The sequence below is a fragment of the Anser anser genome, assembly GCF_964211835.1.
Source record: "Anser anser genome assembly, chromosome: 25".
Lineage (NCBI taxonomy): Eukaryota > Metazoa > Chordata > Aves > Anseriformes > Anatidae > Anser > Anser anser.
This window is the reverse complement of record NC_139746.1, coordinates 3,198,229-3,224,968: the sequence shown is the minus strand read 5'-3', so window position 1 is coordinate 3,224,968 and position 26,740 is coordinate 3,198,229. Positions and strand designations below refer to the sequence as shown.

General features: G+C 52.8%; 1 protein-coding gene across 8 annotated transcripts in view; it reads right to left on the bottom strand.

Moving 5' to 3' along the window:
* The window catches only part of PTPRS (protein tyrosine phosphatase receptor type S), a 156,271-nt gene that overhangs the window by 81,703 nt on the left and 47,828 nt on the right, over positions 1–26,740 (bottom strand). For all 8 annotated transcript variants that reach the window (XM_083811375.1, XM_083811377.1, XM_083811372.1 and 5 more), the window contains exon 2: positions 17,214–17,381. In XM_083811375.1, coding sequence (XP_083667501.1) covers positions 17,214–17,301 — 88 coding nt within the window. In that variant the 5' untranslated portion in view covers positions 17,302–17,381. The remainder of the gene's footprint in view (positions 1–17,213; positions 17,382–26,740) is intronic.

The following is a 26,740-nucleotide window of genomic DNA, read 5'->3' as shown; positions in this document are numbered from 1 at the left end:
AGAACCTTCTTTCCACGCTCTAACCTGTTTCCCTGCACAGTTTCCTCTCGTCTAGTTAGTTTAAAATTTATTGAAATATTTAAATCACAAGGCCACAGCTGTGTTCAAATAAAATCGCTCAGATCATAAAGTTGCCGTCTGTTATTCTTGAGAAAAGGAGACCACATGACTGTGAAATCTGTATGTTTATACGTACACACTCAGAGTCTATAAAACAAGATGTAAACAGGCTACCGAAGAGCATAAGAAGAGGGCAAATGCTAGCTAAAGAGAAGTCTCCAGGGTCTTCTAGGGGTCGAAAAACAAAAGGCAGCATTCCCCCCTTCCCTGCCTGGTGTGGCCAGGAGTATATAAATAAAAGCCACGGAGCACGCTCATGTGATGCAATCAAGCCTTTGTTTCCATGCTGGAGGTAAATACAATTTGCTGGAGCTGTTTATGTCCCACCGAATGCTGTGTGTACAAAGCATCAGATATATAAATATCCAAATCTATATTTAGAGGTCAGAATCTTCTTTGCAATGTTACTGCTAAAGGTTATCAAGCAAGTCCCGCTGGAGGCACTGGCACCTGGGAATTTGTCTTCCAACCAAGAAAGGCAAAACCAAAACTTTGCTTCGGGCTAAAATATAAATGCTCGTTCTGCCTGCAACCTGACTTCCTTCCTCTGCTCTCCTATATTCAAAATGCGAAGAGTTTGCAGAGGTCAATTCTGAAGGTACAGCCAAAATCAGCCAGGGCTTTTAAGAGCACTTTATTGATGCGAGTTCATTTCCCAAAACGCAAGCCCCTAACAATCCTTAGTGTTGCATATAGATTTAAATGGGTGCAAGCAGTACAATTAGAGCACAAATAAGGACAAATAAGGTTCTATTTTTGTCTTGACGAAAGTGAAGGTGCTCCAAATAGGGAAAGAACTGGAGTCATAGCTCAGCGTTCCTTTTTAGGAACTCTGTCGACTCATTGTGTGCTAACAGGTAAGCCGACCTGCTCTGTGAACACTGCTTTTCTGAGGTCACTGCGATGCCGAGCTGCCTGCGATAAACTAGCTCTCAGAGAACGAGAGACAAAAGGAAAGAAACCAAACAAAAATCCCTAACAAGTAGTCCCTTAGATTTTGCTACTCACTCGGAAAATCAGTGAAAATCAAAGCTAAATTATTGCTTTTGATACTGTCTGAGACTCCGAGCTCCAGGCTTTGATTCTCCCCCTCCCCCTGCCAAAGCACCCATTACGCTCTCCACCTATGCACCCCTTGTCACTCCAGCCCACACCAACTGCAGAACAGCCCTCTCTCCTCTGGAAAAGAGAAAGCCAGCACTATCGCAGGCAAGGTGGTGATGATACAAAGCTGAAACAAATTCCTACGTGCCGCGTAGGATTGCTACAGCTCTGCCGTGCCAAGTCCAGCTTGCAGTGAAACATGCAGCTAGAATTCCTGCTCCAGCTCTGCAAATCACTTCGAAAGGCTCCAAAAGCAGCAACAAGGTGCCATGCGAAAGTGAAACACTATCGGCACACTCAGAATGGCTTATGTGTTTCACCTCATTTGCCAGGATTGCAGGGCCTCAGTTTTAAATAAATAAATGAAAATCAGAGACAGGCATTTTCCAGACAACGTACTTGCAATCCAGGAGCTTTTTTTATCACTTCCCTTAGGGAGAGCTGAGAAAAGTCAGTCTTGGAAAACCCTGAGTGAGTTCCACCTAGGTCTGGGGGTCACAAGACATTTATCTTTTCCCCCTTTCTCAGCTTGCAAAGCAGAAGAACGTGGTTTTTACAGTATCAAAACAGGAGTGGAAAAACCTGGAACTTCAAAGAATTTTCCTACTTATGAGAGGTTTCCTGGGGTCTGGGTCTCAGGACAGGAGGCTGCAAAGACTAGCTGGCTGCTGTGTACCTGTGATTCTTCTCTACAGCTTAATGGAAAGCCATCAAGTTAAACCGAACCTTTTATTCCTGCCGACTGCCCACGCACTTCCCAAAAGCAACAGCCAGGGCAAGAGACACGCTGGATAGTTGCCATGGATTGTAAGGAAGAGACGTATAGCCACCTTCCATCCCATGCTATGCGACTGCATCCCCAAAGACGACCAGCACCCACACTGACTACCCCCGACCCACCTCTGTCACACCTCGCAGAGAGCTCTGCTCCTGCCCCTCTGCTCCTAAACCCTGTCAAGGCCAATGCCACAAGGGCAGCTGATGAGACCGTGAGCTCACCCTCATGGCCCCCCCCATGCAGACAACCTCCAGTCGGCTTCACTTGCTGAAGCACAGGCTTAGAGGAAGACGGGCGGTCCCGGCATCTGTTCAGAAGGGACATGACGCACATTTACTGCTGGGATTTTGTGAATCCTTACGCAGACTTTGAGAAGAAGCTGTGAGGTGATAAGGGTGGGGTCTCCGACTCATCCCTGCGGCACAAACACTAGGGGAACATGGTAAGGCATCAGCCCACGTACCCTGCACACCAAGGCAGCTTTCCTCACAGAAGAGGAATCTGTTGCTGCTTCGACTCTCCTTCCTTCATACTTTCATGTGACACCGCAGCAGAAAAAGTTCTTCAAATGCAGTCATGTAAAAAGAAACCACCTCCTGTTACTAATACACAGATACCAAACCAGTCTGAGGAACTTTACAGTGAGGAAGTTTGTAAGATGTAGGAGTGGGGAAAAGGAGGGGACATCTCACCCTTTAAACCTAAATGTCCCTCAGGAGCTGCTGCCATGGTGAGTAGCGGGCGGAGGATGAGGAGTGAGGGAGACAGGCCAGCCACCATATGCCTGCTTGAAACATCAGGTGCCAAAGGCAGAGAAAGGGATGGAAAACCCAGAGGTGGTTTGAGTGCTGGTAGAGAGGCACAAATGGGCTTAACGTAACTGAGCCAACAGCTGAAGGGGAGGAAAAAAAAGGCAGTTGTGAACACCACTGATCCGGTTTCCTTGCCTCCCCTAAGACTGGTCTCCAGATAGACCTGGCTGCTTCTCCTGCAGGTGGGCTTATGTGGGCAAGGTGGACAGGGAGGTGGACAAGGAGCCTGGGGATGCGTTTAGCCCCCAAAACCATGCAACAGGGTAGGAACAGCTTTCTCCACGCTATCCCAGTTTGTGGCTGAAGACACAGTCTGAAGGGAAAAGTCACAGCAGCTTGGCTAACAGAATGAAGCACTGGTAGCAGAGAGGGCTGTGTAAAAACAGCATGGCAAGCACTAGCCTGCTTCCCAGCAATCTGGGAAGGTCAACCAGAGTCAGCTCAAATGGGGGGACAGAGGGAGGCAGGTCACACTGGGGAAATATTGACTTCCCTGGGCTTTTCTGAGACAAAAATTGATTCTCAAAGCGTTTTTGCCAGCCTTCCAGATCAATGCACCAACATCCTCCCAGCCTTCTGAGTTGAAGTGCCCCGGTGCTGGCACAGGAATACACGGCAATTTGGGAAATGCATGGGGTGGACCAACAAGACCTGACTGAAAACAGCCCCCTGCTCCTCCAGCCTGAGCTGTGCAAGCACACACACACGTCCCTGCCCTATACCATGAAGATCCTGGGGCAAAATCCTCAGTCCCGTTATGCACAGCACCAGTTGGTGGCATGCAGACCCCCACCTCTGCCACAGAAGAAGAGGAGACCCCCCACGCTTCACTGACAAAATGGATGGGAAATCCAGCTGAGACCTGAATTGCTCCTCTCCCGAGCTACTCCCACCAGCTGTGGGGCAAGTCTGAGGCAGAAAGCTGCTCCTGCAGGGAGAAGGACAACATGTCTGCCACCTCCTTCCACCACAGCTCCCACAGGGGAGGCCTGGAGGCGCCGTACCACGGCAGCAGGCCTGTCTCTGTGCCTTGGTGCAGGCCTGACTCCCCGCCCCTCAGCCCCATGGCGGATAAGAACAAGGCCTGAGGATGGTCCCTGACCACTTCAGTGTGTCACTGGCCCCAGCCCTGGGAGGGGAACGGGCAGTGTGTGTGTAAGCCCGCACCCTGCAGGCCCTCCCTGAGGAGGGGGCTGCATACAGGCACCTCCACACCTCTGCTTCCTTCTGACCCCCCAGCTCTCCCCTCTTCTCCAGCCCCCCAGGAGGGGCCTGGGGCTGATTTGAGATGGCAAAATGTGATCATCAGGCCTCCTTTTACAACCCCCCCCACATTGCCTCCAGGAAAGCACCTCCACAATGGACCGCAAATAAAGACAAACCACTTATTCTTTCCTCTGGCCCCAGCACAGAGCAGCAAGAGTCTGGCTGAAAGGGCCCCTCGCCCACAGCAGCAGCAATCCATGGAAACAAAAGAAAGCCAGTTACAAAACACGTACTTTAAAAGGTTTTGCTTCCATTTTTGGTGACCCTGATCCCCGCCACCAGCATTCTGGTAGAGGCCCACGCACCGGTCCCGCTGACCCATGGTGCCAGCAGACGAGGCCCCAGGTTTCAGCTCTTTCTTCGCTGGTGAATAAACAGCCATTATCCCTGCTGCAGGGAATAGAGGGGGCTCTCGGCTCTACCTGACACTGCCAAAGAGACTAAGGCAAAAGCAAGAGCGAAGCAAGAAGGCCATTTTATTGCTGTTTGGCCAGCTTATTGCAGCCTTTCTGAACGCACAGGGCAGTGTCTTTTTGCCCACCATTCCTGGTCAACCATCAACAAATGGCCCCACAGTTCTGAGCCCGCCTTTTCCCTGTGGAGATGCCCACTGTGAGAGCTTGCCCACACCACAGGAGGGATTCAGGGCATGTCAGGCAGTGTCAGCCTTTATCCCAGCTCAAAAATACAGAACTGATCAAAATGCATCCCTTTTTTGTGCATATACAATATAATCTATACACACAAACATCCGCACCTTTGCCTTTCAAGAACAAAGGCAAAAGAGGAGGCCATTAAGCCATTTATAGTCAATGTCATTTTGCTGTTAGCGTTAACAAACCCCAATCTGCTCTTCAAGGCTCCAGATGATTCCCACAATCGGGATTCAGATCTCTTGCTCTGACGCAAATTCGGCTGACCTTGGGCGCTCACCCTTCCTGGCACCTCAGTCTGCCACCCGTAGAGTGGAGGTGACAATCCTCATTCCTCACACCTGCCTGCCTGCCTGCTTTCGTCTAGACAATACGAGCAATTTGGAGTAAAGGAGGGTCTCAGCACGGATCTGCTCAGCACTCAACACCATAGGTGGTCTTGCACACAACTACAGCCTCTAAACACTGCAACACAAACAAAAAAAAATAACTGGGAAAAATCAGCAGAGGCAGAGCTCAGAGACCTTCTCCCACATGCATTTATGGTTGGGAGAAGAAGATAAAATGTAAAAGTCAGACAAAAGCTTTGCAATCTCCGAACAACCAGGTCATGTTAGCTTGAATGAGGACATCTCTCTTGACAGGCTATTTCTCACCCTTCTGGCTTCAAGAGCAGCCAAACCATTCTGTGAGTCTATGAAAGAATCCCATGGTGTTCTCTCTGACATGCAAAGGGTTAAGCTCCCTCTCTTCTCCTGCCCCCCTCTTTGGTTTTTGGGCTGAAACTTTCTGCTGATCTAGTGAAACTCCATCTTCATTTTCCACAGCTGCTGACAGGCTCACAATTGGAGGAGGACAAGGTACTCCCCCAACTCCAGCGCTGGGCGGTAGTGCTTTCATTTCCCCTTTTAAAAACCTCTCAGGCAATGGACAACCTGGGTAGGGCTCAGCACCGGGTGGCTGTTTGCTGGTTTGGAAACGCGTTTGACACACGTGCGCTGCTGCGGTCTGCTTGCAGGCAGCAGATGTGTGCCCTGTGCTTGAGGGATCGAGGCGGGAGTGGTGAGCAGCTGGGGGTGGCCTGGGGGGCACGGCCGGAGGGGCAGAAAACAGCTTTGGGACACCGAAGAACTGGGGAGCTAAGAAGGGAGAGGAAGGGAGGAAGGATGGCAAAGTCACAGATGCATTAGAGGGGGAAAAGAGGGGAGAAATCGATGGGGAGAATGCAAGAGGAATGGAGCAAGATGGAGAGGAGGGAGCTGCTCAGAGCCAGAGCAAGGAAGTGAAGATTAGATAGAGGAGGCAAGCCACAGAGCAGATGAAAACAGGAGAGAGCAGCCAAATTTAAGACAGATGGAGAGTGGGGAGCAAGAATGCGATGTTTGGAACGGGTACGCATTGCAAAGCAGCGGCATTAGAGAGCGGGGGAGCTTGCAAGAGGGGTAGAAGCAAGAAAGATGGCTTCATAATTTACATTTTTCTTCATGAGAGGAGTGAGAGCTGCAAACTGGGAGCAGGACTGATGCAGGCAGTGGCGAGGGTCTCTATGGAGACACACAAGGAGATTGAAAACACCCCTTGGAGAGGTCCTGCAGAGACTCTGGTCCCCTTGAAATCCAAGGTTTTACTGACAGATTCTGTATTTTTTTTTCTTGGGGCTGTTTCTCAGTGCCTCACAAATAAAATTAAAATGAGGGTTTTCTGACAGAACAAACAAACAGGGAGTGAATTATATTCCATTTCCCCGTCAATAACTTCTTCCCAACCCAGTCGTCTTATCATCATAAAAAGTCCATTAAGCAGTAATTGGGGAGGCAGCAGAACGCAGGGCTGGTCCATGAAACAGAAGCACACTCGCTCCCCAACTGGCCTTTTCTGGGAAGGCAGACAGGATAATTATAGGCTTCAGACAGAGACTTCCTCTTACTGTCAGCAGCTCTTGGCTCCCTTCAGGGAGATGGGACTGGCAAGGTTGGGGAAAGGAGGGTAAAAAAAGACTGAGGACGTTTTTTTAGAAGTGAAATACTTCCACCTTGCTATTCCCCTGGTGCTGATCTATCAAAGCCCTTACCTGACTCAGGACGGCTGGGCTGCACACAAGTGTACACAGGCTTTTCCCCTGTCAGAAATGTGGGAATGTCATTTGAAAGATTTCCCCCTCCCCTTTCTTGCAAGCCCACAGAGAAGGAAGGACACAGCGAAGGCTGTGACTCGGCATGGGATTTAAGACAAGCCTAAAATGGGTGAGAAAGATCAAGAACTCATTTATACACCATGACTATGCCGGCTGTCTAACAAGGCCACCGCCTGCTCCTCTCCGAGGCCTGCCCATGCTGCCAGCTCCCACCTTTCCCCTCAGCCAGGATGAGGCAGCAGGCCCTTCGTAGCTAGCACCACACCAAGCTGTTCTTGCCTCGAGACTTGCCGTTTTGGGGACCTGGCACATCCGTACAGCCTTCAGGCACCTATCTGCAATGCATTCACATACGGACCCTTTGGAAGAGGAGGTACAAGCCTGCAGCAGAGGAGGCAGGATGAGACTGAGGCTACCAAAATCTATTCCTAGTTCTGACACCCAAGGTGAGAAAAAAACACGTTATCCTGCCTGCTGGAGGAAAAGCATAATCCTTCCTTCTGGTCTATTTAAACTGCTCGTTTTAAGGGATGGGACCGTGCCTTATCGCCGGGGAACAGCAGCTAGTATGAAGTCACCCAGTTTCAGCAGGACTTCAGGCTACTCTCATGCATCCATATGTACGGATAGGATCCACCTTCCTCCCTAGCACAAAGGGAATCTGCTGCTGTCACAGATCAGTCCCAGCCCTAGTGACTGGCACCCTGACACAGCCAAGGAAAACAGTCTTCCAACTGTGGTTTACGCAAATGCACAGGGCACTGTGTAATGATACCTAACACATACGCAGGGTGCAAACTGCTCGACAGGACTGTCCCTGTTCCACAAGGCTGGTATTCTGGGCCATGCAGCCTCTGCTTTTTCCCTCTGTCCATAACTCAGGAAAACTGATGCCTCACACCATGTAGTGTGTACGCACCAGAAACTACCCATCCTGTGAGAGCTGTGACATGGTGGAAGCCAGGAATACTACATATGCTTCGGTTTAATGAAGGAGAAATAGGGTGGAGAGCGCTTCAGGTGCACTAACTGCTTCTCTGTCTGCTTACTGCCTGCACCCAGCACAGGGCGGTTCCAGGGCAAAGCAGCAAGTAGGTGGCGTTGCAGATGGATCTCTGTAGCATTTCTACCCAGGACTCTTATTCACCTTCTGGCACTACATTGCTATGCCAGGAAGAAAGAAAGAAGCTCCTTGAGACCAGCAAGAGCTGAAGCAGACAAGCAATGCTGTCATGTAAGATGGCAGCCCTGGGATCAGCTGCTGCAGGGCCGGGAAGCACAGGAGCACGTGCAGCCTCAGCAACGTGGCAGGCCAGGACCCTGGGGACATGCGAGTGCTTTCAATCAACCGTAACAACATCACATCCCATATTTGTCCACAAGCCCTATAACAAGGCATAATAACCCAGAGCTGAGCATGAAACCCAAGGAGCTATCCTGGCAACATAATGAGTGCCCCTTGTCCATCAACATCATGACAGCCATCCCAGATTGTTTGCAATCTGAAGCTTACGGCAGAGAGCTCTCCCTTCCCCTGCCATGTTGCTAAGACAGCTTCTTTTCCAGCCGTGTCATTGGCATCGGCATCTCGGAGAAGCTCGACTCATCCCCTTCCTAGAGAAGACACAGCTAGAAAGGGCCTGGCCTTTACTCAACTTCTGCTGCTCTGCTTGAGCCACTAACAGAACCAGAGTCTATGGGGGATGCCAGAACATGAAAAACCACCACCTGTGGGACAAGCCTGAAAGAAGAGAAAGCTTAACGAGCAAGGATCCCAACTCCCGCGGGGGCATGCCATCTCAATAGAGCCCAGCAGAGGTCCTGAGCTGCTGGGAAGTGACAGCAGAATCGGCAGCGATGAGGAAAACAAACTGCTACAAGCTTCAGCATCTCATGGTCTTTCGGAGAAAGTGCAGCGCAAGAAGCCCCAAGGCTGTGATCAGAGAGGTCAGTTCCGATCCTTGGTTTAGAGATATGACAAAGACTTCTGCAAAATGTAAACACACGGCTCAGTCCCCAGCCTTGCATCGCCAGCTTAGGAGGGGCTGCAGTGCTGCAGCAGACGAACGATCCCAATCGTGATTTGCTAGCTAATACAATAATTTGGGGATGAAAGGCACACCAGATAAATACACTATTGTCTGATAAAACCCTTTTGCTCCTGTAAATTAAAGCTATCTTACTTCCATTTCCTTCCCACAAACAGTTCTACTGTTCCAAAGTATTAGCCTGATATTTTGATATATTTTGAAGCACACGCTCCCCCCAAAATTAAGAAGTATTTCTCTCTTTCATGTAAGAGAATAAGACTCCTCACCTACAGGAAAAGGGCAAGATACAATTCCTAGAGCACAAAATTTGGGGTATTTTTGAAAGGTTGTTACACCATTCTTATCCAATCACTGGTAAGAGACTTCAGCCCACATTTTCCATTGAACAAATGGAAATTCTGGGTATACAAGCTCGAAACACCTTATCTAGAGTCTTAACAGCATATTTTGAGCTTGTATTGCTCATCAGTATTGAGACTGGGATGTCAAGGGAGCTCACGAACGAGAGATCTTGCAAACAAGAAATAAAAATCTAATAAAGCCTGACTAATGGGCGAACACAACCTTTAACAATCACGAACTTTGACTCCTACCACATGAGTCATTACAATTTCTGTCTCTGAACCACAATATTCATCATTCAGATTTGTAGCGAGCACATCAACACAAGAGAAGAAAAAAGGGCGAATGCAACAACAGTACTGAGATCTGACAAATTCAGGTCTGGTATAACTAGAGAGTCAACAAGCCAGAAAAAAATGTCCAACACATGAGAGAAATGGAAACATGGAAAAGCTGCAACAAGAAATCCCTTAAATCTTCTATCAAAGACCATGATTGAGAAAGGGGACCTTGTTTTCAGGAGGACACTTTTTTGTTCATGCTTGACACTTGCCAAGAGATGCAATGGATGGCTTCCTATCAGAAGACCGTAACGCAGCCCCTCCATGGCACCATAGCAGAAAATGCCTCTTCCGTTCAGGTGAACGCAGTCCCTCAAGTGGCAGCTACTGGAATTAACCACGATCAGCAGATCATATAAGGAGAGGGGGGTATTGAAGCCTTCGTAAAGAAAAACGCGTATAGAAAACCCTCAAAAACCAACCAGCTCCTATCCATGCAGAAAGACAACAGAAAAATGAGAGCTGAGGGAATCTTCCTGGCTCACCGGCTGATGACACGAGACATGATCTTTAATAGCTGAACTGAAAAAAAACACAACGCCTTTTAGCAACTCATTCAAACAAATCAAAGTCAAGGCTGAAGATTAGTAAGTGTTGCTACTCTTAACAGCACGCTCAGACTAATTTATGAATAAATCCACAAATTCTAACGGAGGTGAGGGAGGAAGAGGACACAGCCAAATTAATTTGACTTTATTAATTAAAAAAACCACCAAGTTTCATCACCCCAACACTCTTTAAAGGTTGCGCGAGTGTGGAGGGGAGTTATGCTCATTAATTATGCAGAAAATGCAAAACTATCATCCTCTGAATGAGTTTAAAATAAGGAGAAACCCTTTCAGAATGGGGAGAAATTACTCCCCAAGGCAGCTGAAATTTCTCTTGCAACTTCAAAGGACAATAAATTATTCAAATTGCTCGCGCCACTCCGCACGCTCTCTCACTCTCTCCCCTTCTCAATTTTATGCTCCTGAGTCAATTAAGGGTTTGGAGGACTTGGGAGAAACTTTGTAGAATGCTAAACCAGTTGCAGCTCCCTCTATTTATTTTGTTTCTTTCCTAAAGCTTTACTTTTCCTCTCAGCCTCAAAAGGAAACAGAAATGATTGTGCATTACAGATGAAACGAGTGGGGCATTGGTTTTAACCAAGCTCACGTGAAACTGCAATGTTTCATGTCCGCAGCAAGCACGATGGGACACGTTAAAAACGCTCTGCACAATGATACTAAGAAAACAAGGAGGTCAACCCGCACTCCTTCGTGTCAACTGCTCGGATCATTCATTGCAATATCCCCTTTCAAAGTCTTAGCAGTCTGCGTTCCAAAATATATTTATAATGCTCTTTCCTGGCAACCTTCAGGTCTAGGTTAGCTGCGATCGCTTCCACAGGCACGCTGTTATCTGCTGTGCCCTTGGACGGAACAGGCGGCTCCTCTGCCAAACTGTAACGCGCCTGTTTAGCGTCTGCCGTATGAGAACCCCAAACCAAGACTGAGACTAATGACACCAGACAACAGCATGGCAAGAGAAGCCCTTCCTTATAAAAGAGAACCTAGACGAGCAAAAAGAAGGAAGGAAGGTGGAGAAGGACCGAGTCACTGTGCAGTCACAGACCGAGGATGCTCCTGGCTCCTCGTCCAGCACCCTGCGGCAGCCCATACAATGGTCGTCTCCACCACGAGCAGCAGATGGCACAGGACGTGACTGTCCTCATGAACTTTAACAATTCCCCCAAATTAAAGGCAGCTGCAGTGCAGGAACGTCATTGATGCCTAAGGTGGGCACTGGGACCAATTATGCTGCAAGAGAACACCCTTGACCGGAGGAGAGGAGAGGCACAGAGTGAATAAAACTGTTCTTGGGAGACTCTGGCTCTCCCAGGCCAATTCGAGCCCAGATTCCATCCCACGCACACTGAATAACGACATTCCTCTGGTTGGGTGTCCTTGAAAAACACTCTGTTTTGCCTTCTAAGAATAATATTGGGCTTGCCAGGCCACAAAAAAAGCTGGGAATACCCTCTCAGACTCCCTTCAGTGACCCAGGAGATTCATATCTGGTTGGTTTTGAAACGACATGACCACGCAGACCTTTCCAGAGAGATGAAAAGCTGCAGTGACCCAGGGTCCTAGTGAGCTAACACAAAGTTCCCATCCTTCCTGGCAGCATGTGCGAGAGCTATCTGGGAGAAAAGCACACCCAAAGGGGAAAAAGTCACAAAGAAATAAGCATTAGCTCCCTGGTAAAGGCTGCAATGGCTTAAATGCCCTACTTGTGGCATACAGGTATGGTGAAGACATACATTTTCTCTTTCACAACCACCACATAGATGGCATTTTTACACAAGCCGCTTGTTTACGCAACACACAGATGCTCTTTTCTCCTAACTTAGCCATCTAATGAAGCTGAGCAGCAAGAACCTCTGGGTGGGAAAGGATCCTTTACCAGGAGACACCCATGGCTGGGTCCCAAACACCCGTAGCTGCTGCTGTCCCCAGGTGCACCTCAGCAGAGCTTAATCGAATAAATGCCTACGGTGGGGGGCACAGCTGAGACCTGGGAGGTGACAGCCCCCCTGCCCCCAAGGAAGCTCTTGCAAAGCATGATTTATTTCCTCTTCTGCTCCTCTAGAAACAGAACCTTTCCAATTTATCTAAAAATAAATAATAAAACGGTGACATCACTCAATCCAGGCAGGCAAGGTTTAATTTAATCAGGCACTTAAACAAGGTGACACAGAAGCTTAATTCAGTGTCCTTGAGTGGGACGACAACTAGTCCAGAGCCCTCAGCAACTGCTGGCTGGATCCCTGCTGGCAGACAGAGAAGGCAGCAAAGGAAAGGGCGATTCGGGAGCAAGGAGAGCAAGGGGTCCCCTTGCCTCCAAAGGCAACTGGTGTACAGGGAACATGAGCAGCAGGTGGGTCCGGGGGAGGGAAGCAGGGGGCTCCGCCTTCTGGGAGGATGTTTGGCTTCGCCACTTCACCACATTTTGATGTCTTCCTTCTCTTTGGACAGCGCTGCTGCTTTGTCATGAATCAGGTTCAAACGCTTATAGATGGAGCAGATTTCACACAAAGCAGAGGAAGATTCCCTTCCCACTGCTGTCATCTTAACGCGTCTATCAAGTCCTAAGATGGAGCCTCCTTGATTTTCACGACCGTCTTATCTGACAACTGCCGTCTTGGCCAGCAACAGATCAAAGCTGGGACCTCCAGAGCTACAAGCTCTGCCGCGGAGACGAATCCTGTGGCTAAGAGCACGCGAGGGACCATGCGGAGGCGAGGAGTCCCATCCACCTGCGAGGATCTGGCTCTCAGCAGGAGGAACCAGCTACCAGCTCCCCCATTTCACGGCACGGAGCACACACCTCTCCTTGTTGTGCCAGCTCCCGAAATGCTGCGCTGCTTTGTCAGCCTGACCACGGACCTGCACGGGCTCCTCTCCCAACCCACCACACGTGGTCTCCATCCTTACCGCAAGCCCCGCACACGTGGAGCGACCTCGCTGCCATCTGCTGCCGGCCTCCCCCGAGGCACTGCAGCTCACGGAGCGCGAGAGAGCCCCCCGCACATGCGCCTGGCACGAACCTCTGTGTTCTCCAAATTAACGATGGAGCAAGGGCAATTAAAAGGGAAGAAAGTCAGGGTAATGCATCATAAAAGGGGCTTTATTCTTTTATTTTGCCAATTGCAATTTGGCTTTAATTATTTATGGTAATACTTTGGAGTGTGCTAGTAAGCGTTCTATAAAGTGATTTATAAAAGGAAGGAAACCTAAGTAATAAATAATGTTCACTACTGCATCTGCTATTAAATCTTTGCTGGGGTGGAGAGCGCCACACACCAGCCCTCTGTGTATGCAAAGTACCAATTAGCAACGCACTATTGTAAAACGCAAAGGTTTAATCAATGGGAAAAATCCACTTGAAAACAGCGAGCGTGCTGATTTCAGTTATAAAAATTACCACATTTCTATACAGTAAGTGGCTTTTTATCTGCAACCGAGCAGCACTTTAAGCGAGCACGTCGCTCCTGCAGGTAGCACAGGAGGTCAGGGTACCCGAGCGCCGCGCCGCGCTCCAGCTGAACGCAGCTGAGCCCTGGGCAGAGAGAGCAGGAAAAGGACCCGGCCAGGCACAGCGAGGCGAGGCTGCCTTCACAGGAGATGTTTTAAGGTGCTCACTGCGGAGATTTTATGACTCGGGCTGGGTGCATAACCACGAAGCAGCAGCTCTTGGTTCTACGCCCAAGCGCATGAGAAATTTGGGAACTATTCCACCGCCTGGACCTGTGTCCGGACCTCACCTGTCCGCGCTGCCTGGCTTCTCTAAGCTCGAAGGCACGCAAGAGCTGCCCCTGGGGCTGTGCAGCACTTCAGGGAGCAGGTCTTGGGAAGGCCTTCCCTTCCGAGCTCACTGCAGGGCTGCCCATTAATGTAGAACCAGCTGAATCCTTAACAAAATGATAATACCTTCCATCTAATGAGAGGCCGCTGCAAATAACCACAGAGCCAGCAATTTCCAGTTCCATGGCTACCCTCGACTGGATAGAAGAAACAATGGAAGTGACCATATGCAATCGAAGAAAAAGAGGAGAAACAGGCCTGCTTTATACTTTTCAATTATCCTCTTCAGCTTCTCAAGGAAGAACAGCAGGCAAAAAGCAGTGTGGTGCTTTGGTTTTTTAATTTAAATAGCAGTTTCCTTTAAATAGAATGTTCCAGCCATAGAAAGATTTAAATCACTGACTGAGATCAATTAGCCTAGGAAACAAGGGAAGTATTTTAATGGTCCTTTGATTGCAGAGGCCGCAGCTCCTCCAGCACTGCACTGGAAGAGGAGGCGAGCTCAAGCTTCCAGCTTTGCTGCAAGGTGAGCCGGTCCCTGCCATGAGCTGGTGTCCTGGGGGTTTCCTCCCAGCGATGGGGGCTTCCCACTGCAATGGGGCCACCACCCCGGCCCCATCTGCCATCGCCTGGGGGGCTGCGCGGCCGTGGCAGCCCCTCTGGATGAATTAGGGCAGGAAATGGGGTCAGCGTTGTGGCGAGCGCCGGCCAAATGGATGCCGGCCAAGGGATTACGCGAGAGGCAGCGTGACAGAGCCCAGGGCCATCTGATGGGAGAGGACACTGTCAGAACAGAGTGACAGCTCCTCACGCAGTCTCCGCAGTTGTGACAGACAAAGCTGTTTGCTGTTTATATGCCTCAGTGGGGAGCATCGCAGACGAGCTGGGATGCTACTGACTCGCCTGGCATGGGCAGAATTCAGCAGTCCCTCCAAAATCAGGGGCTCTCAGCTCACCATCACCAGGCAGCCACAAACAGCTGCGGCCTCAGAGCAGTTCAAAGTGCTGGCACAGATGGGAGAGCATCCCCAAGGCTACACAGGTCAAGGAGATGCTGCCATGTTCTACAGGTTAGGAGAAAAACTCCTGGGCCAACTCCATCTGCACCTCAAGCAGGTAACAGCAGCTCTGCGTGGACACCGAGTCCTGCAGCCTGTAAAGCTCCCCTACGGAGATCTGTGAGCAGCAGGAGGAAAAAAAGCACAAAGCCTCCCTGTTCAGAACCCAAGGACACTGCAGAACTAGAGGAGAGAGAAGGCTGGCTGCTGGCAGCAAGGTGCCTGCCGAGCGGGGACAGATTTCAGCAGGGCTGGGGCCATGCAACTGGTGCCGTCTGTGCCCGATCAGCACCAGCCCTTCCCGAGGGCACATCGCCACCAGAGACGCTTCTCAGCACTCAGATGTGAGATCTCCAGCTCTGCTGAGCAAATCTCGCCCCGCAGAAGCCAGGGCTGGACAAGACGCTCGTTCCTTTCTGGGGAAACCGAGACCACAGAAAAACTGGAGTCACCCAGCGATGGTTGGGAGAAGCCCTGAGCCTGCAGAGTGCCCGCTCCCAGCAGCTCGGTGAGCTCGGTGTACATTTACAGAGGAAAAGGACTCCAGTTTTCACAGGCTCTCAGACATCACAACAGATGAATCGGGGCTGTACGCATATAAAGATGCGCTTGCACGCACACGAACTCTCCATCTGCACCTGCGAAGCTGCACTGCTTGCTTGGAAAACTGAGGACAAAGTGATTGCCTGGGAGTGTCGCAGCACACCAGCAGCACGAATGGGACTCTGCAGCCCTAACACGGGGTTTTCTACCGTCAGTGCCTCCTCCCCTCCTGCACAAAGAGCCAGGGATGGACATTTCTGCTTGCAGTCTCCTGTTTTGGCAGGAGCCGGTGCAGGTCGAAGCCTGCCTAGCCCCAACACCCACTTTCAGATGCCAACGAGGCCGCTCCGAGCACAGCTGGAGCACACCAGGCAGTTTTAACCATCCACCCGAGGTGCCTGTAAGAACCTACAAGAGCAGTGGCTGCAATATCCAAACAAGACTGGATAAATACTTGGGCAAATCGTTCACAAAGGGTTCCCTGCTGCCAACCACTGCACTGCTCCTGGTGCTCAAGACATGCAGCTCAAACTGAAGCTTGGGGACAAATTTATGAAAATTGGCAGCACCATTTGAGGTGCAGACTGCCCCAAAGCTACACACCAGAAAAGTGGCCCTATAACAAACTTACCTGAGCCCGGCTCACTTCCCAAGCTTATTAAATGAGGAGAACAAAAGCAAACTTTATCTTTCTGCATATGGACGTTTCTCCCTGCAAAGAGGGGCTAACTGAGCAAAACTCAGGAGCGAGGCAAGGCAAATACATCCCCATTTGCCTACTGCAGGGAAGAGAGAAAGCGCTGTTCAAAAAAATTTCTCAGCAACAAAAGGTCGAGAATCCCATTCAATCCCCAGTGACTGCGTCATCTTAATAAACCCTGATAACGAAGTGATTACGTTAAAAGCTGTCAAGGGCTACACTGACCAGAGCAGCCCTCTCACCAGCTTCAAGCAGCTTTGCTGGGGAGGAAAAAAAATGTTATAATTCAATCAGCTTGGAAGAGTCTATTCCCCACTGATCCCAAGCGATCAGCCTTCATGTCGAAGGAACATTACATTTGAGTCGCTGAAGATTTTCACTTTTTTTTTTCCTTCCCCTTTTCATTTTTTAAAGCAAGAATTGAAAGGCAGCAAAGATAAAAAATGCGTTAAACTGGAACTGGTTCATTCAGGGGAAGGAGAAACATAATACTCTTTCTTTGGATGCTGTTTTGAATCCAGCCCGAGCGAGTAACATGACAACGGTCACTGGTGTCTGACAGGCGCCTGAAAGGACGGAGCAGGAGAGGACAATATGGGCGAGCTGGGTGGAGATGGGGCCAGGAGAAGGGGCAGAGGGGCCCAGCAGAGCTGCCAGGCACCCCCCTCCCCTTCTACCCAGCTCTTCGGCAGTCTGAGGGGCAACCCGAGATTCAAAACAGGTTGGGACCTAGCTGCCCTATAACGTCCCTCCAAGGCAGGACTGGGAACAACAGCAAGGCGCTAGTGGAGAGCTCAAGATGCTGAAAAATTAAGAGGTATCATCAAGCCCGGAGCACTTCCCTAACGTGAAAAATTTGGGCATACATTTGCTGGCTCTCTGCACTAAAGCCTGCCCTGCTGTCGTTCTCCAGGGGAGGTGAGGCACAGGTGAAAGAAAGGGGCAGGGGCCCGGCACAGGCTTACTTTCAGCTACGCAACCTATCAGCAGCACGGAGAGGAGGTTCACGAGGGAGACCAGCGCAGACATCCCAGGGCTGGGAAGGATCCTCATCCTCTGCAGCGGCCTTCGGCGCCAGCCGGGAAGGCTCCAGGTCAGCAGGCCTCACAGCGTGTCCCCAGCGTCGTCAGCACCTGCAGAGGGAAAGGGGAGAGCGCTCAGAGAGAGGAACGAGGGCAGTGGATGGCACGGAGACATGGGGCAGCCGGATGGAGCTTGGAGAAGCAGCAGGGCCCCAGGAAAGCTGTGGCCACGCATGGTCCCTGTGAGGAGGCCAGGTAGCCCTGGGCCTCGATGCCACCAAGGGACCGCCGCCGTAGCAGCTAACGGCGAATTTCTGCACAGCACCCACACGAAGGGAGAAAAGGGAAGTGTAACCGGGAGGCAGCCACGGCGCAGCGCCCATGTTTAAAGTTTGCCACCCGTCAGCTTCCCCCAACCCCACACCCTGTCCCCAATGTGGGAGAAAAGCTGCGCTGGCGAGCAGTGAGGTGTGAAGGGATCCGACCTGACAGGGCCGAGAGCCCCTCTCAAAGGGGGATTTTTCCACAAAACGCTGGGGCAGGAGAAGAAAAAGGGAAACCCCACGTGCGAAAAAGCCAGAAAGGAACAAAAATATTGTCCACAAAAGGGAAGACGAAGCAGGAGATGCCTCCCCTGTGTCCCCTTTTGGTTGCTGAGGCTGGGGGAGCGCCTCCTTTCCTGCCAGGGCTCTGCGCAGCGCAGCCGTCACCCCAAGGCAGCAGGCCTGAACCTCGGCCCTGGAAACCACACGGGTGTCAGGGTGGCAAATGCAGGCTGCTGGCTGCCCCACGCTTCTTCCCGGGGCTGGGATGACAGCAGCTACTCAGCAGGGCTCAGCCCCTGCCCTGCTCCGTGCCTCAGTTTCCCCACCTGCGACACACGGAGGAGCCGCGTCACCGAGCCACCACAGCGCTGGGCCAGAACACGCCTGGAGCTGGGGGCACCGTCCTTACAGCTTCATCCTGATCCCTTCGCAAAGCTGGAATGGCATTAAGGGAGCTGTATTCTTAGCAAGTCCCCCCATCCTGTGTGTCAGCGACAGAGCTTTGCCCCCGAACGGCTGAAAACAGAGGCAAGAGACAGCGAAAACCGCAACAAAACCTGCTGGTGGGGCTGCGGCCGCGCGGTTCCTCCGTCAGGCAGACTGAGCGCCGCAGTAACGGGCCGGTGTTGTGTGAAAGATGCTCTCAGATCTGTGCGGATTCCTTCCTGCCATCAGTTACCCCAATTAAAAATCAAACCCGGGGTTTGTCACCTCTTGGAGAAAAGCCAGGTAGGAGATATTGTACAGCGATCAAAGGCTTTAGAAGGACTAAGGGGATAGTGCGGCTGCTTAAGCTTTCTGATACACATCAGGGCATGTAACCATCGGGACAGGCAGTGTGAAGGGGCATTTTAATCTTTTTCGGTCCCATTAACTCTCCAAGGCTGAACCGTACAGAATTAAAAGAAAATCTAGGATAAACAAGAAGTCCCCGTATGTACTCAGCCCTGAAGAGCAACTTTTCAGAGAGAAGCTTTGGACTCGCATTTTGAGGATTACAAAGCCTCTGCTGTGCGCTCTGTGCTAGTCTAGATCCAGCGTGCTTCAGCGCTGGCTTGTGAAAATGCAGCATAAATACTGATACTCGTACAAGAAAGAGAAAAAAATCTGGATTAAACCACTGGGAATCTCTTCAAATGTTTGTTCCAGACACGATTAGAGAAGCACGCAGAGGCTGCAGCCAGACTTAACGGGGGGTTCGCGGGGTTCCAGGGCGCGGAGCGGTGCGCTGGGGTTTCTTTTGGTGTTGTCAGAGGCGAGCAGGGACCAGGAACATTATGACTAGCTGTGATAGTAACTGTTAATTAAATTGGGGATGTGGTACCGCTGCCAGCACAACAAACAGAACTAGCTGCTGTTTGCTGGCTCTCCCTTCTCCCTGCTTCGGATTCACCCAGCTCCTAGGTCCCATCAGGTGGGCTGGAGGGGCAGGAATCAGAGTGCAGGCGTCCTCCCAAACCTTTAAAGTCTCTGCATTTCAAAACCTGAGGCTAGCCCAGCCAGCATTTCACAAACTGTTTGTCTTTATCGCAGCAAAGTCTGTACCTCCCCTGCCCAGTCCCAGGAAACGCCACCCAACATCTCCGTGCTCCTCATCCACTCTTCACACGTGGCATCAGAGCAGACGAGGCTGCCCCACACAACCTCCCCCCCCGAGCGCCCCCGAAAATGGAGCAGAACGCAGGCACGTCGGGGAAATGTTCCACCTTCTGCCCTGCATCTAGCGTGGCTTTTCATGCCACGTAATGGGCTCCGATGGAGAAGGTCTGGTTAAGGGGCCACGGCAACAGCTCCAAGATTAGAGAAAGAGATGCCAGAGGGTGACACTTCCGCTCCGCTGCTAATGTGCTTCCCGAGCCCTTGATGGAGACAGAAAGTGCTGGCAGAGGTATTAGGACACGTCAACTTCAATCCAGCAACTCATCCTTCAGAGCAGGTACGGCACTGGCTGTCTCCCCCTGGACACGGGATTTCAGGACACCAAGACGCGCACCCACCCGGCACCCCGTGGGTATCGAGGGGGGATTGGGGCAGGAGTCAGCTCTGCCCTCGGGTAGCGCCCTGGCAATAGAGAGACTGGGAACAGACCCTTATTCACTGCACAATTCCTGCCTACAACGCAGAACACGCAACATTTGGAAACCCAGCCACCATGCAACAAGCCTCTCCTGCCCTCCAGGCGGTGCTGAATACGAGTGGGAATTGCTTTGGTGAACGCTCAAGTCGCAAGGGTTTCATCACCCATCCTCTCCATGTGTATGGCTTACCTTGTCCGTGCTCTCTGAAGCAGGTTTGCATCACTCCCCCTGCCTGTCTCTGCTCAGCGCCCAGCCAAGCTCCTGGCACGGCACAAGCAAACACAACGGCAGCTTTCCTGCACTCCTCCACGGACCCGCAAACTCTCACTAAATTCTCTGGCACAGGATCTCCTGCAACAGGAGCAAGCCACCTAATAGACCTCAATCCTTGCTAAAGAATGCAATTAAGAGAAGCCATGGCCCCCAGTGGGGTCACATTTGTGCTAGATACGGTCACATTTCAGGAATAAGATTAATTCTTACAGTAAAAGAGCTCCTGTAAGACATTCATTCTTGCACACTGCCTGATCTCCAGCTTTAAGCACGCAAACGTGCATCTTGTAAGCACTGTGCACGAAATCTTCCAGAATATTACTAAAACTAATAAAATGGAGACCTGTTTGCAGGAAGCAGCCTCCAACGGTGGCTCCACCAGCCAGTACAGAGCAAGGGGCTTCCAGGGACCCACGGGTGCTAGGAACAAAGGGCGAAATGCCCCAAAGCACCTACATTTCTTAAGAGCTTAAGTTCCATTGAGAGTCAAAGGGACTTAACCTAAGCCGCTAAGATGCTTTTGAAGATTTTCCTCCCAGCAACTCCCATTTCAGAGGGTGCCGGACACCTAGCTCCTGTAAGCTCCTTTGGGTATCCAAGGGGATAGAGGAGGGCTTTGCCTACAGACCACTTCGGCTAGCTTGGTTCCTGCTGCTTAAGGAGAGAGCTTGTGGGAAACAGTGCTTGAAATAAAAGTGTCTGCACAGGTACGGGCATCGGAGGGGGCAGAGCCACGCAGGCATTTTGTCATTTGTTACCTTCTCTTAGCCTGCGTCCAACCTGCGACTGAAATGTTTGCTCTGCAGTTAAGAAAAATCCAGCAGGGAGCACGGCTTCGTTTCAGGCTCACTAGAATAAAACAACTCAAGAACATCTCCCCAAAACGCGTTTGGGCTTCTCTTGCTTCTGTTTCACCCGCACGCAAGAGGGAGAAGGGCCGTTTTAAATAAATTCCCTGCAGAAACTTCCACGCAGATCTAGCGGATGATTAAACATCTTCATTTTCAGTAGCTGCAGCGGGAGAATGACTCCCATTAGACGCAGCAATCGAAGCAAACACCTTACAGGCACGGGGCTGCGCCGAGGTCTCTTCTCCTTCCAGCAGCACCGGCTTAGTTTGTGCTGCGTATTAACAAAGGTCAGCGGGTCGCTTCATTTCCTCCCAGCAACCTCTTTAAAGGAAGAAAGAAGAGCTTTTAGCCCAGCCAATATCTCATTTGTCACCTCCCTTGGGGAGGGGAGAGCCGAGATTTTAATTCGCCACCCCCCAGCCCTCCCTTGCTCCTATCTCACCCCCGGCAATCCCAACCCCGCTGGGGCTGGGCCGGGGACACCAGTGCCGGTGGCAGCGTGGGCAGCTGGGACCTGGCCCGGGACCATCGCGGGCCCGGTGCTGGGACAAGGGGATGCCAACGTGCAGCTTCCCCCTGGCAGCCCCGCAGCCGGGCTGCTCTGCTGGCCGCTATTTGCCTCGTTTCCCGGGGAAATAGAGCATGAAGACGTGATTCGAAATACGCCTTGCTGCCGCTCGCTTCCCCTCCCCGCCCGGTAACGTGCTGACCAGCTAAACCCTATTAAACAGGGGGGGAGATGGCAGCCACCGTAATTCCCTCCCGGTCACGTGCAAGGCAGTGCCGGCGGGGAGGGAGGTGATGGTGGTGCCCCTGCTCCAGGAGCGAGCGCTCGGCCTCGCGCCTTGCTCGGCCACGGGAGCCCCTGGGGAGGCTGCCGAGAGGCTGATCCACACAACAGCCCCAACTGCTGCTGCTGCTGCTCACGGGGAGGAAAAAACACCCCCAAGGACAAAAGCAAAATGCTCCAGGTCCCAGCAAGACCCGTGCACACACCCCATTCACCTGCATCCTTCCCCTCGCAATAAGGAAGGTCCCAGCGCTCTGCAGACCCCCCGTGCCTGCTGAATCAGGCTCCTCAGGCCAACCAAGCCCCCCAGAACCACCCGGCCTTCTGGGCTGCTTCGGCTCAGCAGGTGCCCCACGGACCCTGTTGCTGCTCAGAGCCCTGGTCTCTGCCGGGGTATATGGGACCGCCGTGCTCCCGTCACCTTCCCCACGTCAGCGCTTCAATACAGGTTAGTAAAACAAATACAAGCCCCGTCCACCGGCAAAGCTCACTGCAAGACCAGCTGCTGGTTGGAGGTGGCCAGCTCCAAGGGCTGACCTCGAGACACACGTCCCCGCCTGAAAAACGAGATCTCAGGGCATTTCCAAGCCGGCCCCCAGGTCAGCCGGACGCAGCCCCTCCTCGACGCTCCCCAGCCCACTTCAAAACGCAGGCCCTGGTCCGGCAACCGCAGTTAGAGCAGCCAGCAGAGCCCCTCCAGAGCTAAGCACGGCTGTTTATCCATCGCGGAGCTACTCAGATCTTAAAAAAAATATTTACAAGAAAGAGGCAGAGCATTATCTTCCATGGGGAAACAAACACAGATGGAGGAAAAAGAGCTTTGATCAGGACCGCCTCGGTGCTATCCGCTGCTTTTCCTCCGCAGATCTCCAAGCGCTTTAATATGACAGCGTTATCCCTTGTCACAGCGTGGGAACCCAGAAGAAACTGCACGCTCAGAGAGCTCTGAGCACGAAGTCATGATGCCTCTCGCTGTGTTTGCACACAGCCACACGCTCCTTCTTGCTTCTCGCAGCATTCCTGGTCCTTTCGTGCACGCCACGCGCCTGCGGCACCGTCCCCGAGTGATGGGCACCAGAGGAGCTTCGGGGGGCAGCAACGTGGCTGCTGCTGCCCGTGGGCACGATGGCGCGGCGAGGGTTAAGCCGTGGTCAGGGCAGGAGGAGCGAGAGGAGCGCTCTGAGCTGGGCTCCATCATCAGGAGAAATTAATTTCGGCCCAGCGTGTCCCCGCAGTGACAGCTCTGACAGGCGGTGATGTGTCTGCGGCGGCCGGGACGCGGCCGGCAGGTGCAGCACAGCACGGATGGGTCCGCAGGGACGATGAGGAGGAGGAGGAGGAGGAGGAAGCAAAGCACCTCGGCTAAGCCCAAGCCCACCACGCCACGTGCTGCTGCAGCCCTGGGAGGGCCCGAGGGCCCAGCCATGCTGAAGGCAGAGCGAAAAGCAGCGAGGGAGGCGATGCTGGGGCGAGCAGCGCGCCCGGGCTGCATCCAACTGGCCCAGCACAGAGCCCTGAGGCCGTGGCTTCCCCTTGGGGGTTCGGGTACGCACGAAGGGGTGAGGTAGGGAAGAATCAGACCCAGGGCCACGTTCCCCCTGCTCCTCTCCTCCCTCACGGGCACACGCCATCCTCTGGCCTTCACCGACGAACCTCGGCAGATCTCCGCCGAGCGCCTCCCAGCATCGGCGACCATCAGCCCCGTTTCCTCGCGGTTCAGGGTAACGGTTTGAATTTCTTTCCGCCAGGCCTCCGAGCTTTCTTCCTCTCTTTAGGAAGCCATCCATCACGAGCCCCGGCTCAGCTGCCCGACAGGCTGGTAGCTCCTCGGGGCGCAGCCGGCACCGCTGGGTAAAATCATCGCGCGACGGCCTCATCCCAGCACAGCGCGCCCGCCAGCCTCCGCGAGGGGAATACACACGATCCTCTGCGAGGAAACAACGCTATGGAGAAAACCACCACCGCGCCTTCCCCAGGGGACCGCGTCCCAGCCCCGTGAGCAGGCAGGAGGGTGGCACAGGGTTAGAGCAACCTGCCCGAGGCTGGCAGGGAAGTGCAGGTCAGCAAAGGAGCAGGCACTCGGCCCCAAAGCGCTTCGGGTTTTGGGATGCTGTGCACGTCCCCAGCTAAGCTGACACCTTTTTAAAAGCATACCGAAGTCCATTTTTTTTTTTTTTGGCACAAATGTTTTCAGCAGGTAGCGATTGTTGAGCAAGTCTGAAGAAAAGGGCGATGTGCCCACCTCTGACCTCCAGAAAGCCACCGCGCTGCGGTTCCTGCACGCGCAGCGCCCCTCACGAGTGGTTTGACGTCATCTGTGGTGACACTGGTCAGGAGCAACCCGCAGGCTGATGAGGAGAGCAGGTCTGTGTCCCTTTACACAAATCCTCGCCCCGAAATTCCTGCGTTAGCAGGAGGCCCGCACCTCTCCCCACCGCAGACAGCCCTTCTGCGCCCTGGGCGGCCACCGCAGCCGTGCTCATCACCACCAGCCCTTCTCCGAATCAGAGATGCCATGCGCTACTCAAACAACGCAGAGAAAAGAAAAGAAATAAAAGAACCCAACAAAGTGCCCAACAAGACAACAACCCACCACCAGCAAGGCTGCAACAGCTCTTCTCGTGTCTAGAGTCCGAGCTAGGAAAAGGCACTTCTCCAGCCCAGGTCTCCGGAGGATTCAGGCGAGCGTCCCATCCTCCCGGGAAGGAGACTTCCCGGAGCCTTGCTTGATGCCAGCTCGTGTGCTATGAGCTACGAGCACACGAGAAAAATACTGAGCAATGGAACCAGTGCTTTTCTGACTTGTAATAACGGCACGAAGATGAGCTGCGCCGGGAAGAGCCCATCCAGATGGCATCAGTCTCTCTCAACAGGCGAATCCCTCCAGCCTTGGCTTCCTGCTCCCTCCACGTAGCAGCCTGACTCCGCTGCGTCTCGCAACCTCGCCGCCCTCCGTACCCACCAGGTCAGAGCTCCCTCAGATGCCCTTAGGGAGCCCTTCGAGAGCACCCTAAGGTGCTTCCTCAGCAATATACGGAGCTGTTAGCAAAGGGTCTCGTGCAAACCTCCCCGGAGGGGCTCTCGGTGGGTTGCCGGCTGCAGCAGCTGGGCCAGGCGCACGGAGCGGTGGCTCCCTGGCAAAGCGCTGCTGTTTTGGGGCGATACACCCTGCCCACCTCCTGCTGGCACACGTTTGCACCCCAGGCAGCGCGTCTTCCACCAGCCCTCAGCCCAAGCAGGAGACAGAAAAAGAGATGAAAAAGCAAAAGGAAAGAAAAAAGGAGAGCTAATTAGGAACGCGGGGTGCTTTATCAGTTCCAGCTCAGGGCGCTGGACCGGTGCAGGATGTCAGCAGCCCTCTCGCAAGAGCGACCTTCTCATTACAGGCGACTGCTGATCGATTGCCTCCGTTTGTCATCTTCATCTGTGCTCCGGCTCCTCGCGGATCTCCTCCTCCGAAGCGGGTGCCCGGGCAGCTCGCGGGGCCCCGTGGGACGGTGGTGGCCGGTCCCTCCCGGTGCTGCTGCGGGGCCTCAGGCATCGCCCTGGGGAGAAGAGTGCTGCAGAGCCCAGCCTTTGCTTTGCTCCATTATTTTTCTGTCTAGACACGGCCCCCAATACCATGAGCTACGACAGAAATAGAGCAAAAAAAATCCCCAAACCACACCAGGCCAGAACCCAACAACAGAACTCACTCAGAACCCAGCGCCCTGGAGAACCCCATTTAAACCCCACGGACCCAGGCACGAACCCCCCTCCCTCACACCCCACCGACCCCAGAGAGGCTCCTACTGACTAACACGGAGTTGGGCTGGATTTATCCTCACGCTCATCATTTTCAGGGTCTCCTGTGGCCAGGAGATGCCGAGGGACTGCCCTTGCTTTTCCAATCAGGAAAAAGCAATTAAAACTCCCGAGGCTGGAACAGCTCAAGCCCACGTACTGGCATGCCGGAAGCCTCAGGAAACAAAAAAAGGGAAAGAAATACATTTCCTTCTATGGCTCGTGCACGACACGGCTGCTCTCGCCTGCAAAGTCTCGCTGCGGTCCCTGCACGAGGCCAGTGCCCCCTGCGCACCCGTGGCAGAGAGCAAACGAGAGGAAATAAAAGTAACGAAGCAAAGTTTAGCCTAATTACTGTTTGGTGGTACAGGGAAGTCATTGCGGCAGCAGTGCAGCTGATGATCTGGTTTGCTTCTTACCCCATGGAAAAGGTACGGCTGTGCTTCCAGTGGGACAGGGCGAGGAGCATCGGGGGAAAAGGGACGCGTGCGGCTGCTCGGCACAACCTCAGCAGCAAATCCCCCAGCACAGCAGGGACGGGGCCTGAGCTGCAGCACGAAGGGCAGAGAGCTCATGGCTTGGTCCTTACCATGGGAACAGCTTTGCCACGATAGCTCTCATCTTGCTGATTAGTGACCGACAAGTAAAGCTCATCAGGGCTATTAGCACGGGCTCTCTGTCTTCCTGGGCTCTGCAGCAGCCAGCTCGGGAGCCCGGCACGGGAGGACATTCACCCACCCCGTCTCACCCAGCCACCAGCACCGGGGCTGCTTCGCCCACCCCGGGGACCTGCTGCAGGTCTCAGTGCCCGGAGCAATGCCACTACCCCTCCACAGCCCCATCGACGCCTCCGGACGGGCCCTTCCCAGCCCAGGACCCGGGGAGCTGCAGACAAGACCGACACGAGGCTACGCTGCACCCCTTGGGCCACCGAGGGCTCCGGGATGCTGCTCCCCATCCTCCCCTCTTGCGTTTAACGCCAGCCCTTTTCCTGCAGAATCTCTCCCCCACCATCTCCTTGCCAAGAGCTCCAGCCCTGCCAGCCTACGCAGGGGGGTTAAACTCCGTAAAGAGGATTTGCTTTCGAGCTTGCAAGACAGAAGATGAGCAAATCCCTTCCCATGCTCTAGCAGGAATCCTGTGTCTCAGA